General features: G+C 40.3%; 1 protein-coding gene across 4 annotated transcripts; it reads left to right on the top strand.

Moving 5' to 3' along the window:
- The first annotated feature begins 384 nt into the window (after positions 1 to 384).
- Positions 385 to 13,355, top strand: LOC103435092 (probable pre-mRNA-splicing factor ATP-dependent RNA helicase DEAH9). 4 transcript variants are annotated; one of them, XM_070821477.1, is made up of 23 exons: positions 386 to 788; positions 950 to 1,024; positions 1,542 to 1,626; positions 1,780 to 1,864; positions 8,107 to 8,176; positions 8,290 to 8,375; positions 8,648 to 8,717; positions 8,902 to 8,997; positions 9,142 to 9,247; positions 9,425 to 9,471; positions 9,572 to 9,655; positions 9,761 to 9,814; positions 10,106 to 10,206; positions 10,294 to 10,344; positions 10,610 to 10,700; positions 10,993 to 11,157; positions 11,472 to 11,561; positions 11,807 to 11,878; positions 11,976 to 12,074; positions 12,157 to 12,243; positions 12,478 to 12,531; positions 12,658 to 12,737; positions 12,953 to 13,355. In XM_070821477.1, exons 1-23 carry the CDS (start codon positions 561 to 563, stop codon positions 13,098 to 13,100), a joined length of 2,124 nt encoding a protein of 707 aa, XP_070677578.1. In that variant the 5' UTR covers positions 386 to 560; the 3' UTR covers positions 13,101 to 13,355. The 4 variants fall into 4 exon arrangements, with proteins under 4 accessions (XP_028958998.1, XP_070677578.1, XP_070677579.1 ...); XM_070821478.1 differs by having other exon boundaries at positions 448 to 788; positions 1,785 to 1,864; XM_029103165.2 differs by lacking the exon at positions 10,294 to 10,344 and having other exon boundaries at positions 385 to 788.
- The last annotated feature ends 2,348 nt before the right edge of the window (positions 13,356 to 15,703 follow it).

The following is a 15,703-nucleotide window of genomic DNA, read 5'->3' as shown; positions in this document are numbered from 1 at the left end:
CCCAACTCGACCTGGCCTGCCAAGCCCGAGCAACCAATCCCTAATGGGTGGGCCAATCCAACTCGACTCGAAAAATCAAATAGGAAGCAAAAAAAAAAGGTCTATTAAACGAAAATGTCTTGGACACTTGCAGAGAGGCTAGTTTTTAAGGAAAACTAATGAAAATGATTTAAAAACTTTGAATTTTAACGATAAAGACAAAATAAAGGGTAAAGTGAATAGTATCAGTATTGACTTTTTAGTGTAAAAATATGATTTTTTGTTAAAGTGAATAATACCGTGAGCTTTTCGTTAAAGTTCCCTATTTTTATTGTATGTGAGTGGGCTTAAGGTTAAGAGTAAGACCCAACTCTTCTATTTATCTATGTTGGTTTTGAGTGGGTTAGGGATTAGGCAAACGAACCAAACGGGGAGCTTGAAAGTCCAAACGCGACGGGTCCAGGTGTTGGAGCCCAACAGTTGGACTGCCCTGAGCGCCGAGTTCGAGCGAGCAGCTACCTGTTAAGCTCTAAAACCCCAACGGAAGAAATCGCCGAGGAAAAAAAAGCAAGAGCACAACAATGTCGCAGTTCTGGAAACCAGGGACCGAGAAGCCCCGCCTCGTCGACGACGAAGAGGGCGGCGTCCTTTTCTTCAATTCCCCTTCTGGGTACGCGAACATAGAGCGGCAGAGGCAAAAGCTGCCCGTGTTCCGGTACCGCACAGCCATTCTTTACCTGGTGGAGACTCACGCCACCACCATCGTAGTCGGCGAAACGGGCAGCGGAAAAACCACCCAAATTCCTCAGGTTTGCTTCTTTTTTCTGAAACCCAAGATTGTTTTTTCATACCTTTCAATAACCCGAGTGGAGCTTTGGTGTTATTTGTTAGTTTCGAATTCAGAATTTCTATTGAATTGATGAATTGAAGTGAGTTCAAAGTGTTTATGATATGTCTACTGGAATTGCAGTACCTCAAAGAAGCCGGTTGGGCTGACGGAGGGCGGGTTATAGCGTGCACCCAGCCAAGGAGGCTGGCTGTCCAGGTGATTCATTGGTTTTAGCTATTCCCAGTTTATTAAGCATAGCATTGCTTGCATAATTTGTTTCATTAATTTCATCAGGTAGCTATTCCCAGGTTTACTAAGGTGTTCTAAGTCATCTGAAAGTTGTGGTATTTGCGTGAATGTTCAAACCGTGCTTGAAAATCTTTGCATTGAAGATTTCTTATTGCCTGAATTTCAATGTTGAATTAAATGCTTCATCGAACCCTCTTTATCTTTCTTGTTATGCAGCTTTTAGTTTGTAAATACTTTTATAGAGATGTCTTGGTAGAAAGTTACTGGTTCTCCTCTCCTAAGGAAAAAGTGAAACTTTTGGCCGCTTTATTTATTTAAACTTACATCCGAACCCGGTAGACATTAAAGATAAAAACTTTATGAATTTACACAACTGACAGTAAATGTTATGGACTAATATTGATGGCGTTAACTAAAGCTGATTCTTAAGGTTTCCTTTGAGTAACACATTTTTTTACAACTAAATGGTGGTACTGTTCTGCAGGCAGTTGCTGCAAGGGTCGCGGAAGAAATGGGGGTCAAGCTTGGGGAGGAAGTTGGCTACACTATAAGATTTGAAGATGTTACAAGTACAATGAGACCCATTATTAATCATTTTAAGCTCTGACTTTCTCTTGATGGATTGCCTTTTCACATACCATATCTCTTGTTGGATTGTCTGCAATGCCATTTATCAGATTTGTAGTTCCATGTCGTGAATGATGGTTTTCCTGTTCTGGCAGCGCAGGGTGTAACTATGATAAAGTTTTTGACTGATGGTGTGCTACTCAGGGAAATGATGGATGATCCTCTTTTGACTAAATATAGGTACTAGCTATCATTTTTGTAAAGTATTTACTGCCTTCCTAGAACTGATACAAAAGTGTCTTTGATAATGAGATATGACATACTTGCTGCCCATTCCTTATGGTGTGCAAAGTGAAATTCCATGTCTTTTTACATTGATAGGTTGGCTCATCCTTAAGTCCTTACCTTTTTGCGTTGGTAATGGATGAGTTAACAGGACATATTCAAGATGATATTCCTTGGTGTATGCTGTTCGCAGATGATATAGTGTTGATAGATGAAACTCAGGAAGGGGTAAATGCAAAGCTTAACCTTTGGAGAGAAGTGTTGGAATCTAAAGGTCTTCGCCTAAGCCGATCAAAGACAGAATATATGGAGTGCAAGTTCAGTGCAAATGGAGGCCAAAACGAGTTAGGGGTGAGGATCGGAGATCAAGAAATACCAAAGAGCGACCGTTTTCGTTACCTAGGATCTATCTTGCAAAAGAACGGAGAATTAGATGGAGATCTCAACCATAGAATACAAGCTGGATGGATGAAGTGGAAGAGTGCATCCGGCGTGTTATGTGACCGCCGTATGCCACTGAAGCTCAAGGGAAAATTTTATAGGACGGCAATAAGGCCGGCGATGCTGTATGGCACAGAATGTTGGGCGGTGAAACATCAACACGTACACAAAATGGGTGTAGCGGAGATGAGGATGCTTCGTTGGATGTGTGGGCACACGAGAAAGGATAAGATTAGGAATGAGGATATCCGGGGTAAAGTAGGAGTAGCCGAAATTGAAGGAAAGATGAGAGAAAATCGGTTACGGTGGTTTGGACATGTGCAAAGAAGGCCTACTGACGCTCCGATTAGAAGATGCGACTATGGGACAGAGGTTCAGGGCCGAAGGGGTAGAGGAAGACCTAGGAAAACTTTGGAAGAGACTCTAAGAAAAGACTTAGAGTACTTGGATCTAACGAAGGACATGACACAGGATCGAGCACAATGGCGTTCTAAGATTCATATAGCCGATCCCACTCAGTGACTTGGATTTTCCAAGTCTCCAACCGAGAAGTTTTCCTCACTCGGAAAATTAAGGGAACACTACCCCAACCTACATGCTTCACTCAGAAAGCTTCAACATACAAGCTTCAACAAAAGAAAATTCAAAGAACTTAGCGAAGAAGGCTTTGGTGTATTTAACACAATACGTTGAAATGAAGGAAAGCTTATTTATTGATATCCCCGATAAGCTACAAATATGTACATATACATGAGTCAAAATAAACACACAAGAGGGAGCCTTCACAAAGGTTGCTTAGGAGAAGTCTCAGCAGTCGGTAGAGCCCCAGAAAGAGAAGGCACCGGAGGGGGATCATTTGGAGCCTCAGTACTGGACAGAACCCTAGAAGGAGGAGGCATCAGAGGTTGATCATTTGGAGCTTCATTACGCGGTACAGCCCCAGAAGACGAAGGCAATAAATGCCTTTGGAACAAACCCACAAATCTCTGATGATCAAGTAAAACCTGACCATCAGTTTCCTTCATCTGGTCAAGCTTCCTCTTCATGTTTGTAGCATAGTCATGTGCGAGCCGGTGCAACTGTTTATTCTCATGCTTGAGCCCTCTAATCTCCTGTTTGAGACTCATCACTTCAGCCGCCAATGATTCAACTTGGCGGGTTCGAGCAAATAGGCGTTGGGCCATATTAGACACAGAACCTGCACACTGAACACTGAGAGCCAGCGAATCCTTAACAGCTAACTCATCAGACCGTTTGGAAAGTAGTCTGTTATCTTTGGGAGTGAGAAGGTTCCTGGCCACCACCGCAGCGGTCATATCATTCTTCATCACGGAATCCCCAACGGTAAGAGGACCAGTAGGGGAGACGAAGGATGGGCGCCATATGTTGTCTGGAGAAGGCGGGGCTGCCTCTTCAACAAGGTTCAAGTCAAAACGACGGTCGGAGGGGCCAGACATTTTCAAAGGTGTTGAAGAGAGAAAAGGTCGGACAAATCAAGATCTTAGAAGTGCAAGAATGAAGCTTCTACTGGTGGAGATTCAAGTGTGCTTTGGAACTTAATGCCAGCCCCTATAAAAATCTGCACTCGACGGAGCTTCAGAAATCGAAGAGGCGCCTGCTCAGAAATCGAAGAGGCGTTTGCTTTCTCAAAAGCTGGGCTGCTTAGAGATCACGAGGGTTGATCTCAGAAATCGAAGAGGCGTTTGCTTTCTCAAAAGTTGGGCTGCTCAAAGACCTCGAAGGCTGATCTCAGAAATCGAAGAGGCGCTTGCTTTCTCAAAAGCTGGGCTCCCCAGAGACCACGAGGGCCGATCTCAGAAATCGAAGAGGCACCTACTTTTCCAGCCTTGTCAGCACCTGTCACACGCACACTCAGCTTTGCGGAAATTATGGGCATTATGTCGAAGACTTCTGGGGAAGTAGAAAACACATGAATCTTACTGTTCAATCACCCACTTCCCACACGCAACAATAGCTCATGGGTACCACAGATAACTTTGCCAAAGTTCTCTGCCAAAGTTGAGCACGTGAAGCTTGCAACTCCCACTACATCGCTCTGACCAAGAAGGGTAAAAGAATAGCAAAGAAACAGCACTAACAAAGTTTAGACCCATAAATTTTGAAGGTCTAGCTACCATATTATTACCCACAAGGGTAAAGGAATAGTACCACTGCTGGATAATTGGAAAGTCCCTGTGTGTCAACCTCTGTGCTTCGTGGTAAGGTAGACTAGCAAACATGCCCAACCTTTACTCACATTCGAGAAAACACTCCCAATAAGATTGCTTGCTCCAAAATCGAAGAGGCACCGTCCTCCGAATCTCGAGAGCCAGACTCCCAACATGACTAAAAGGTCGTACCCAGTGCACAAGACTCCCAACATGACTACTTTCTTAAAAATCGAAGAGAGGGTAAAGGAACAGTACCATTGCTGGATAATTGGAAAGTCCCTGTGTGTCAACCTCTGTGCTTCATGGCAAGGTAGACTAGCAAACATGCCCAACCTTTACTCACATTCGAGAAAATACTCCCAACAAGATTGCTTGCTCCAAAATCGAAGAGGCACCGCCCTCCGAATCTCGAGAGCCAGACTCCCAACATGATTACTTTCTCACAAATCGAAGAGACACTGCTCCCCGAATCTTCGAGAGCCAGACCCCCAGCATGATTGCTTTCTCAAAAATCGATGAGGCATCGTTATCCGAATCAATCGAAGAGGCGCTCGCTTTCTCAAAAGCTGGGCTGCTTAGAGACCACGAGGGCCGATCTCAGAAATCGAAGAGGCACCTACTTTTCTAGCCTTGTCAGCACCTGTCACACGCACACTCAGCTTTGCAGAAATTATGGGCATTCTGTCGAAGACTTCTGGTGAAGTAGAAAGCACATGAATCTTACTGTTCAATCACCCACTTCCCACACGCAACAATAGCTCATGGGTACCACAGATAACTTTGCCAAAGTTCTCTGCCAAAGTTGAGCACGTGAAGCTTGCAACTCCCACTACATCGCTCTGACCAAGAAAGGTAAAAGAATAGCAAAGAAACAGCACTAACAAAGTTTAGACACATAAATTTTGAAGGTCTAGCTACCATATTATTACCCACAAGGGTAAAGGAACAGTACCACTGCTGGATAATTGGCAAGTCCCTGTTTGTCAACCTATGTGTTTCGTGGCAAGGTAGACTAGCAAACATGCCCAACCTTTACTCACATTCGAGAAAACACTCCCAACAAGATTGCTTGCTCCAAAATCGAAGAGACACCGTCCTCCGAATCTCGAGAGCCAGACTCCCAACATGACTACTTTCTCAAAATCGAAGAGAGGGTAAAGGAACAGTACCATTGCTGGATAATTGGAAAGTCCCTGTGTGTCAACCTTTGTGCTTCGTGGCAAGGTAGACTAGCAAACATGCCCAACCTTTACTCACATTCGAGACAACACTCCCAACAGATTGCTTGCTCCAAAATCGAAGAGGCACCGCCCTCCGAATCTCGAGAGCCAAACTCCCAACATGATTACTTTCTCAAAAATCGAAGAGACACTGCTATCCGAATCTCGAGAGCCAGACCCCCAGCATGATTGCTTTCTCAAAAATCGAAGAGGCATCGTTCTCCGAATCTCGAGAGCCAGATACCACAGACCACTTTTTCAAAGTGCTCTGACAGAGTTAAAACATGTGAAACTGGCAGCTCCCACTACCGTGCTATGACCAAGCAGGGTAAAGGAATAGCATTACTACTTCTTAGGGAGACTCCTATATATGTCGACCTCCATCCCCAACAGACAGGCAGACCTGCAAAAATGCTCAACCCTTCATCATATCTGAGAGGGCACTCCCAACGAAGCCTTTCGAAATATTCAGCTTTCCTTCCCCCCGATAACACCTCTGCAAACAAGCTATACTAGAGCAAGAATATCTCATATCATCAGGGTTAAAAGCAAGAGTATCCCATATCATGCTTTTTCCCTGTCTTTTCCTTTGGCCTTGTTTTTACCTGCAAGACAAGGAGAAAGAGAGCAATCAGTCAGCACTTGGAATCAAGCTTCCAGCCAGGAACTGACTGCCTGGAACCCCTTACCTGATTACTTACCTGGCATTGCTCTCGAGTACTCATCTTCAACATCTTATATTTCCAGGGAAGATTCCGCATCTGCTTGAGGAACAGATAGGGCAAGTGCGAAGGATACAAGGAAGCATGTGGAGACAAGCGTAACAGCACACGTGCCGATACATCCATTACTCTGTCAAAAGCAAAAGTATCCCATATCAGCAGGGTGGAACGTACTCTAGATTTGATGGACTTGTTTTGACCCTCAAATTCTTCAGTCGGCCTTATACTCTGGAGGAAACCAGAAAACCCTCCAGCTCAGTTCAAGAATAAGCCTGTGGAAAGTTACTTCTTCAAAAGCAAAAGTATCTCATATCATCTCTTCTCATTTTTCTTCTTTTTATCCTTCATGCTGCTGCAAGATGGGGAGAAGGTGAACAATCAGTCGGAGCTCTGATTGCTTACCTTGTCTGTCACCTCTTTCAGCAGACCCCCTAGCTCGGCGACTTGGGGGACTCCTACTACATGGTTTGTATCGCGCTTGACCAAGCCTGAAACTACAAGTAAGCTTCAAGTGAAATTGATACATTACCTTGTGCATCTCCACCAGTTAAAGATACCACCCCTGGATGGAGGAATAGTACTTCCAGAGAAGATGCCACATCTACCTATGAGACAGATAAGGCAAGTCAAGACGACACCACACTCCGATACTTAGAAGTTTCGTGATTACGAGATCATTCTCCCACAATATTTCCTAATGTCATTTGTACTAAATCTTTCACTTGTACTCACTAAAGGAGAGCTTGAACCTATGTACTTGTGTAAACCCTTCACAATTAATGAGAACTCTTCTATTCCGTGGACGTAGCCAATCTGGGTGAACCACGTACATCTTGTGTTTGCTTTCCTATCTCTATCCATTTATATACTTATCCACGCTAATGACCGGAGCAATCTAGCGAAGATCACAAAAAGCGACCGTTTTCGCTACCTAGGATCTATCTTGCAAGAGAACGGAGAATTAGATGGAGATCTCAACCATAGAATACGAGCTGGATGAATGAAGTGTAAGAATGCATCCGGCGTGTTGTGTGACCGTCGTAGGCCACTGAAGCTCAAGGGAAAATTTTATAGGACGGCAATAAAGCCAGCGATGTTGTATGGCACAGAATGTTGGGCGGTGAAGCATCAACACGTACACAAAATGGGTGTAGCGGAGATGAGGATGCTTCGTGGGATGTGTGGGCACACGAGAAAGGATAAGATTGGGAATGAGGATATCCGAGGTAAAGTAGGAGTAGCCGAAATTGTAGGAAAGATGAGAGAAAATCGGCTCCGGTGATTTGGACATGTGCAAAGAAGGCCGAATGACGCTCCGGTTCGAAGATGTGACTACGGGACAGAGGTTCAGGGCCGAAGGGGTAGAGGAAGACCTAGGAAAACTTTGGAAGAGACTCTAAGAAAAGACTTAGAGTACTTGGATCTAACGGAGGACATGACACAAAACCGAGCGCAATGGCGTTCTAGGATTCATATAGCCGACCCCACTTAGTGGGAAAAGGCTTTGTTGTTGTTGTTGTTGTTGTTGTATTTGTTTTTGGTGAAGGGGGAGTTATTTGCATGAAAAAGATGGTTATTAATATTATTACTATCTTTCTATTAACTTTCATTTTCCTCACAATCTCTTCTGATTTGGTTGTCAGCATCATAATGGTTGATGAGGCTCATGAAAGGTCTATCGCAACTGACATTTTATTGGGTCTCCTGAAAAAGGTATCAGCTAAAAAATCATATCCTGTTGCCTTACAAAACAACAAAAGATTTTGGGTTTTTAGTGTTTTCTTTTGGCGTTTTTATGATATGTCTGTTGAATCCTGAAATTCTAGATCCAACGACGCCGACCTGAGCTGCGTCTGATTATCTCATCTGCCACAATTCAAGCAAAGTCGATGTCTGATTTCTTTCAGCCCAGGTTTGTTTTTAGCATTTGATCACATGATTTTGTTCTTTCGTTCTTTGGGTTACTAGTATACAATTGCCTGCTTGTGATTACTTAGTTTTCTGTGGATTGTAATCACTGCCCTGAAAAGTGAAAAGTTGGCAAATTTATATTCACACTGTTCTTTGTCGGGGGTAAAATACACCTAGAAATTCTGCCATTACATTTGTCTGTGTATATCATGAACATTTGTGTATAATAAACTTGAAACGTTAGTGTTGATATCTTGTTTTATGGTAAACCAGAAAAAGTCGTCGCAGACCAGACGGAGAGGATCTTGGACCAAATATGGAGCCTGCAGTCCTATCAGTTGAGGTAAGTTCCCGTAAGATAATGGTTCTCTCTCTCTCTCTCTCTCTCTCTCTCTCTCTCTCTCTCTCTCACTCATTCACTCATCGCAGAAGAAACTTTATATGGCGGTGCAAAAAGTTTCGAGCTTACTCTACTGTCAGTTAGTTATATAAAAACTGAGACATCAACAAGTTCTTTTTGTTTTCAGGGTAGAGGGTTTAATGTACAAATTCATTATGTGGAGGAGCCTGTCTCTGACTATCTTCGGGCTGCTGTGTCAACTGTATTATTGATCCATGACCAGGTAGCTGATATTTGGATGACTCTAAAATTTTTCTTTGTATAACGAAATGACAGGTTTTCAGTTTGTTACATTCATGAACATCCTGCATGTGTACATGCATATATTTTCAGTTCTACTACCAAACCTTACTGATTTTTTGTATAGGAACCAATGGGAGATATTCTGGTTTTTCTTACTGGTCAAGATGATATTGATGCTGCTGTACAGCTGATTACTGAAGAAGCTCAAAACCGCGGAAAGAACTCATCAGGTGCAGAATGTTTAGCAGATTTATTATTAATTTATTACTAATAGTAAATAATTTTTTTTAAAATCCAAGTTCCAAATAGTGTAATTTGGAATAGTAGGGTTTAGGGTTTAAAAATGTAAATTTTAAGATTCTGCTACATGCATCAATTTTTATAAGGATTGTGTCTTCATGTTTCAGGATTGATGCTTGTGCCGCTCTACTCAGGACTTCCACGTGCTGAGCAGGTTTGCTACACTTTGTGTGCTTAGATGAAGTAGACTATTCTTGCTGGCTTGTGAATTTCTTTCAAATTCTGATTTTGGCCTCTATTTTTCTGCTTTTTAGGAGCTGGTGTTCACTCCTACCCCTAGAGGGAAGAGGAAAGTAGTGATATCAACCAATATAGCAGAGACGTCAATAACTTTGGAGGTAACGCATAAGCTAAATAGGATGATAGCTGTAAGACTTAAGTTTTCACTTTGAAGCAATTAGGCACTGCATCATCTGGCGGCCATATTCCTTTAATTGGTACAGGGCGTTGTCTATGTTGTTGACAGTGGGTTCTCGAAACAGCGTTTCTACAACCCGGTATATTCATCCTCTCTCTCTCTCTCTCTCTCTCTCTCTCTCTCTCTCTCTCTCTCTCTCACATGCACACATTTATTAAAGCGAGTATGTTCATTGCCTAATGTATATACTGACTGCAGGACTTGCCTTCCTGCCACTTACGTATAAGAATTGCTATGTTGAAGATTATGTAATTTGTTTGGTTTAATAAGAATCTTTGAACTGGTGATTCTTGCTGACACTGGAACATTGATATCCAAGGCCTATCTTACTGTTCTTATTTTTTTGTTACTCTATATCTACTTTTCATAGATAACAGATATTGAAAATCTGGTGGTGGCACCAATATCCAAGGCATCTGCTAGACAAAGGACTGGTAGGGCTGGAAGAGTTCGGCCTGGGAAATGTTACAGGTCTGCACCCTTCATGGTTATTTTACTTCACTTTGTTGTTCCACGAACTTGTGCCATATTGTGAAAAGACCTTATGTAATGTGTTAGTTTTGCGGATGCAATTAGTTCTAAGACACTCCTCAAAATTTTCGAGAACAGGTATATTATTATTAAAAGATAAAAAGAAAATCACTTGTGAGTTTAAGTTTATAGACAAGTTATCAATCTTATGCTCCTACAAGGTTATTATAAACGCTGACAGAGATATACTTCCCATAAGAAGTAATATGCAACAGATACAGAATAAGTCCTGATAAGACTAGTTTGATGGATGCTTTATAAACTAATAACCATTTCTCTTTAAGCTAATTCTGAGTCCTAACAAAGTTGCTTTTCCCCTTTATGTTTCCATGGTTACAACAAGGCTATATACGGAAGAGTATTTTGCAAAGGAAATGTCTGATGAGGGGATTCCAGAGATACAGAGGTCAAATCTTGTGTCCTGTGTGATTCAGGTATTCTCTTATGGTGCAAGGCCATGCTTTTCATTGCCAGTAGGCCTCCATCTAGAGCACCGTGTATATGTCTCAAATATGTGATACGGCTATCCCATAGTTCTAGGACATACAATAGTCTATGAACTTAATGTTAGAATATTCGTTTCAAATTAATCAAATTTTCCATGAGTCTCATGCCTCCAGACTTGGTGATTCTTTTGTGTGCATTACTTTGATGTTTAATAATTGACTATGAGCTGAGAGCTTTCTTCTGGAACGTAGATGCTAATAGTGTCTTCTTGCCTTCCAGTTAAAAGCCTTGGGAATAGATAATATCCTGGGTTTCGATTGGCCAGCATCTCCTTCTTCCGAAGCAATGGTTCGAGCGCTTGAAGTGCTTTATTCACTTGGAGTCCTAGATGATGATGCAAAACTTACTTCGCCAACTGGATTTCAAATTGCTGAGTTTCCATTGGTATGTTGCAGATGAAATGTGTGATCTTTCTGCTTCCGCACAATAATTCCAGTTTGTTGTCATATTGGATTTGTATGCCACAATTAATGGAATGCAGGATGACAGTTGCATTCGTTTTTTATATCTCCCACTAATATCTTTTCTTGAGCGAACCACCTTCTCAAATGCATTTAGTGAAGCAGTTGTGAAAATACTGGTTTCATATGTCGTTTTTGTCGTTTGAAATTCTTCATATTTTTTTTAATGTTCACACTTCTGTACTGGTTGCTGTAAATAAGAATTTGACTAATTTGGTTAAATTAAATGTTTTGTAGGAACCAATGATTGCAAAAATGATATTATCTTCAGGTGAACTGGGGTGTTCAGAAGAGATAATTACCATTGCTGCTGTTCTCTCCATTCAAGTAAATCCCATTAATTCTCTTAACACTACTGAATGTTTTGTACATTTTTCTTCTCTCCAACTCACCATTAGAATCAAATTATTGAAGAACGACCTAAATATGCATATATATTTAGGTTGCACATTCGTTACAATGAACCACATTCAGTTTTACAGAAAATATCTCAATTTGTACTTTGTAGACAAATGCTACTTGAAAAGAAATCTTCCATTCAGTACTTCACAATTAAAATGTTCGTCCTGCAGACTATCTGGGTTTCGGGTAGGGGATCGCAGAAGGAACTGGATGAAGCCAAGTTGAATTTTGCGGCTGCTGAGGTAGTAAATTTCAAATTTTTTAATGGAATATATTTTCAACTTGTCTAATCTTTTTATGCTCAGTGCTGTCCTGTTTGATATTCTTGATTCCATGCAGGGCGACCACGTGAGTTTCCTAAATGTCTACAAAGGATTTCTTCAGTCTGGTAAATCACCGCAGTGGTGCCATAGGAACTTTGTAAACTACCAAGCCATGGTTTGTATCAGTATTTGGATTGATCAATTTCCCAGACGGTGGTCGATGCACCTTTTTTAAGTGACATATTTCTTTTGTGCAGAAAAAGGTTATTGAAATTAGAGGACAACTCAGAAGAACGGCTCAGAGATTAGGCGTTGTCTTGATATCTTGTGAAAGAGACACAGTGGTAAGTTTTTGCCATTCAGTATAAAAATAAGAAACGGTTTTTCTTACAATTCAATTGGCATCAAGCATCCGAAGTTCCCGACCCAAGTACGACTCATTCATTTTCTTATGGTCCTCATTTGAGAGCATACTTTTCTAGAAACCTGGAAATTTTATCGTTTTCAATTTTTTTGGGGGTGGTAAAGGGCTTTCTTTTTTCTGGTATCTGAATGTTTCTACTGTTTACATCTTGCAGGTAGTGAGGAAGGCAATTACTAGTGGGTTTTTCGCTAATGCATGTCGATTAGATGTGAGTAATTTTCTTTGTTACTTTTGCACTAATGCTTTATTTCTTTTGGTTTTATGAGTTTCAACCATTTTCTTTCCGGTTAAATTCTTACTGTTTGATAACTGTTCCGTTGTCTGAACTCTGAAGGCATCAAGTCACGACGGCAAGTACAAGACTATTAGAGGTTCTCAAGAAGTTTATATTCACCCATCATCCGTGTTATTCAGGTAAGTAAAGAATTATTTACTCAGGGACTGCTTGCTATTCATTTGAATCCCCCCCCCCCCCCCCTCTCCCATCAGTCGCCCCTTTATTAACTTTAATCGCATATACGTTTCTTAAATTATGCTTCGCCGGATTCTTTTCGCCTTTCAGTCACTATCTTTCTATTAGAGCTTAGTCGTAGACGTTCTTAAGCTGTGTTGATTCATTTTGCTTGCAGAGTTAATCCCAAGTGGGTTCTGTACCATTCCCTTGTCTCAACCGACAAGCAGTACATGCGGAATGTGATTTCGATAGATCCTTCTTGGCTCACAGAGGCAGCTCCACATTTTTACCAGCACCAGCGACTCAACTCGATGGTTCGCTAATCCTGCCGTAGGTGTCGGTGTTGCTCATTATAACCTAATGACCTTGATATAACTTGGTTCCGGAGTTTTGTTGTAAATAAAACGTGCTTATGTTCTTATTAGTAAAATTTACCCAAAAGGATTAACACCATTTCAAATTTGTCTGTAAATTGTATCTTTTACAAGTTTCATTCTTTGTTGCAACCAAATGGACCAATTGTTCCAAACAAAACCATTCACTAATGGATTAGGTTGAATTGGAGTGTTATTACCTCACCACTTGCATGCTCATTTTCAGTTCTTTTATTTATTCATTTAATATTTAATTTTTATAATGACTCATTTGAAAGTACTTTTAAATTGAATGAAAGCGTTTTTTATGAAATTATTTTTGGGTTCAAAAATACTTTAAATGCTTTGTGCAAGAGTCACTAGTTATGTGCTTCTTGCAGGAAGTATTTCAAGTGCTTTTTTAGAATTTACTTGCATTTTAACTAATGATTGAATTAAAAAACACTCTTGATGAAAGTACTTTTAGTCACTTTTAAAAGCATTTCCAAACGAGGCAAAAAATTTGTTTTCATTTTTTAAAATAAATCTCATCTTGCTCTTATCAAAACATCACAATATTAAAAAAGGAAAACTAACGAAAAGTTTAAAAAAAATTTAGTTTTAATGAAAAATGACAAATGAAGGTATAGTGAATGGTACTAGGAAAAGGTAAAAATGTGGTTTTTCGTTAAAAGTAAACAATATTGGAAGTGTTTCGTTAAAACTCCATTCGGTACTGTTTACTTTTAACGAAAAATCATATTTTTACCTTTCTTTGATACTATTCACTACACCTTTATTTATCATTTTTCATTAAAACTAAAAGAAAAATTACTTTTGGTTAGTTTTCTTCAAAATAAAAATAATCGAGAGTCGAGCGCTAAACTGTTGAGATAGTGTACTCTCCAAAAAATTACGTAAAAGTAAATTTTAATGAGAAGTCATCCTTGACGATATCTCAACCGCCTCTCACTGCGGCTTCACCATTGGTAATTTGGAGGGTTCTTGGTAAGCCATCGAATTGCAAATGAACACAGGGCAGATGGAGTTAATTTGGCTGTTTGTGTTTGGTTTGCTTGCTTATTGATACAGTTCACTCTGTCATATATGCTGTGACATCTAAATTTTCTTTTGCTCCAAATTTTTTATTAAATGATTTAGAGTTTGCTTATAAAATGACTGAAAACACATTTAGTGAAATTGTTTTTTGATTCTAAAAGCACTTGAAATGTTTTTTCAGAATTTGCTTACATTTTTACTAACGATTTTTTATTCCACATACACTTTAATCAAAGATACTCTTAATCATTTTAAAAGTACTTACAAACGAGCTATTGCTCTAAAATTTCTTAAATGCTTATTAAACCCATTACCATGTGGACGTACATGGGTATTTAGACGGCTACTTGGTCCTTGTAGAGCATTGCTTCGACCATAAGATTATGACTATAAGATATGTGTGTTGGGCTAGTTAGTCGGGTGGTGTGCATGTACTTTACGTTCGAGTTCAAATTTACTTTCTCGTAATTCATGATAATTTAAAATAGCGTTTTGTTTAAAAATATCTTGATTATCTTAACTACTAGTCCAGATCTTGTCGTATGCATGGGATACAAAGCTCCTTAAAGTGATGAAGAAAGAAAAAACTAGAAAGCAAGCTATTTCTTATAAATCAACCCACTTGTACCACTGTGCAGTCCGCAGACCAAGTTGGCATTGAAAATGCTCAGTACTTTGATTATTTAATTCAGATTCCGTAGATAATTAGGACTACAGCTCACTGATGAAGCTTCATATGGATTTGTGTTGGTAGCTCGGCTATATTATTAATTCGTTTCTACATACTATGCGTTGGAATCATGACATGTTAGTATGTAAGTCTTCTCCTCGGGTGAATACTTGTTTTGCTTTATCTTCAATCCAACTTAACATGTCATCCATATAAAGTATTTAGTTACGACGTGGTTATTTTAATTGATAAGAGTTATAAGATGATATATATTTTAAAGAGCAAATTGTAGCAATGGTCTATCAATTAAAAACCCATGATTATTGGTCTCTTAACTCATCAAAACATGCAGCTATGGTCATTTTCGTCAATTTCATCAAAATAAGTCACCTGCCACACAGATGAGGAGGCTAAGCAAAGTGTGTCATGGTTGTGGGGGTACATTATCAGTTTGTCTGTGGAGTCCATCCACCATGGCTCCTTGTCCTCCTCGGTGCGTGCGAGATTGCTGGAAGAGAATTGCGGGAAATGGTATGAGGGAAGAGGCTATCAACGACGGGGAAGTTGAGGCACCATTGCTTTAATTGGGTTAAAGTTGAAGGAACATTACTACAATTTCTTCTATTTTAAACTATTTTATCAAGAAGGAGATTTGATCTTTAGATGCAAAAATACATGTACATTGTTTTGACTAGGGGTGGGCACAGGTCGGGTATCGCAAATCTGATCACTGGAACCAGACCTAACCCAGCCCGTTTCAAACGGGCCGGTTCAGGACGGGTCCACGGGTTCTTCTTTTTTTTTTCTTTTTTTTTTCCGGTTTTGAACCCCTCCCAGACTCGCC

The sequence above is a fragment of the Malus domestica genome, chromosome 05 (assembly GCF_042453785.1).
Source record: "Malus domestica chromosome 05, GDT2T_hap1".
Lineage (NCBI taxonomy): Eukaryota > Viridiplantae > Streptophyta > Magnoliopsida > Rosales > Rosaceae > Malus > Malus domestica.
Note: the sequence above shows the minus strand (reverse complement) of the source record. Positions and strands in the feature narration are given on the sequence as shown.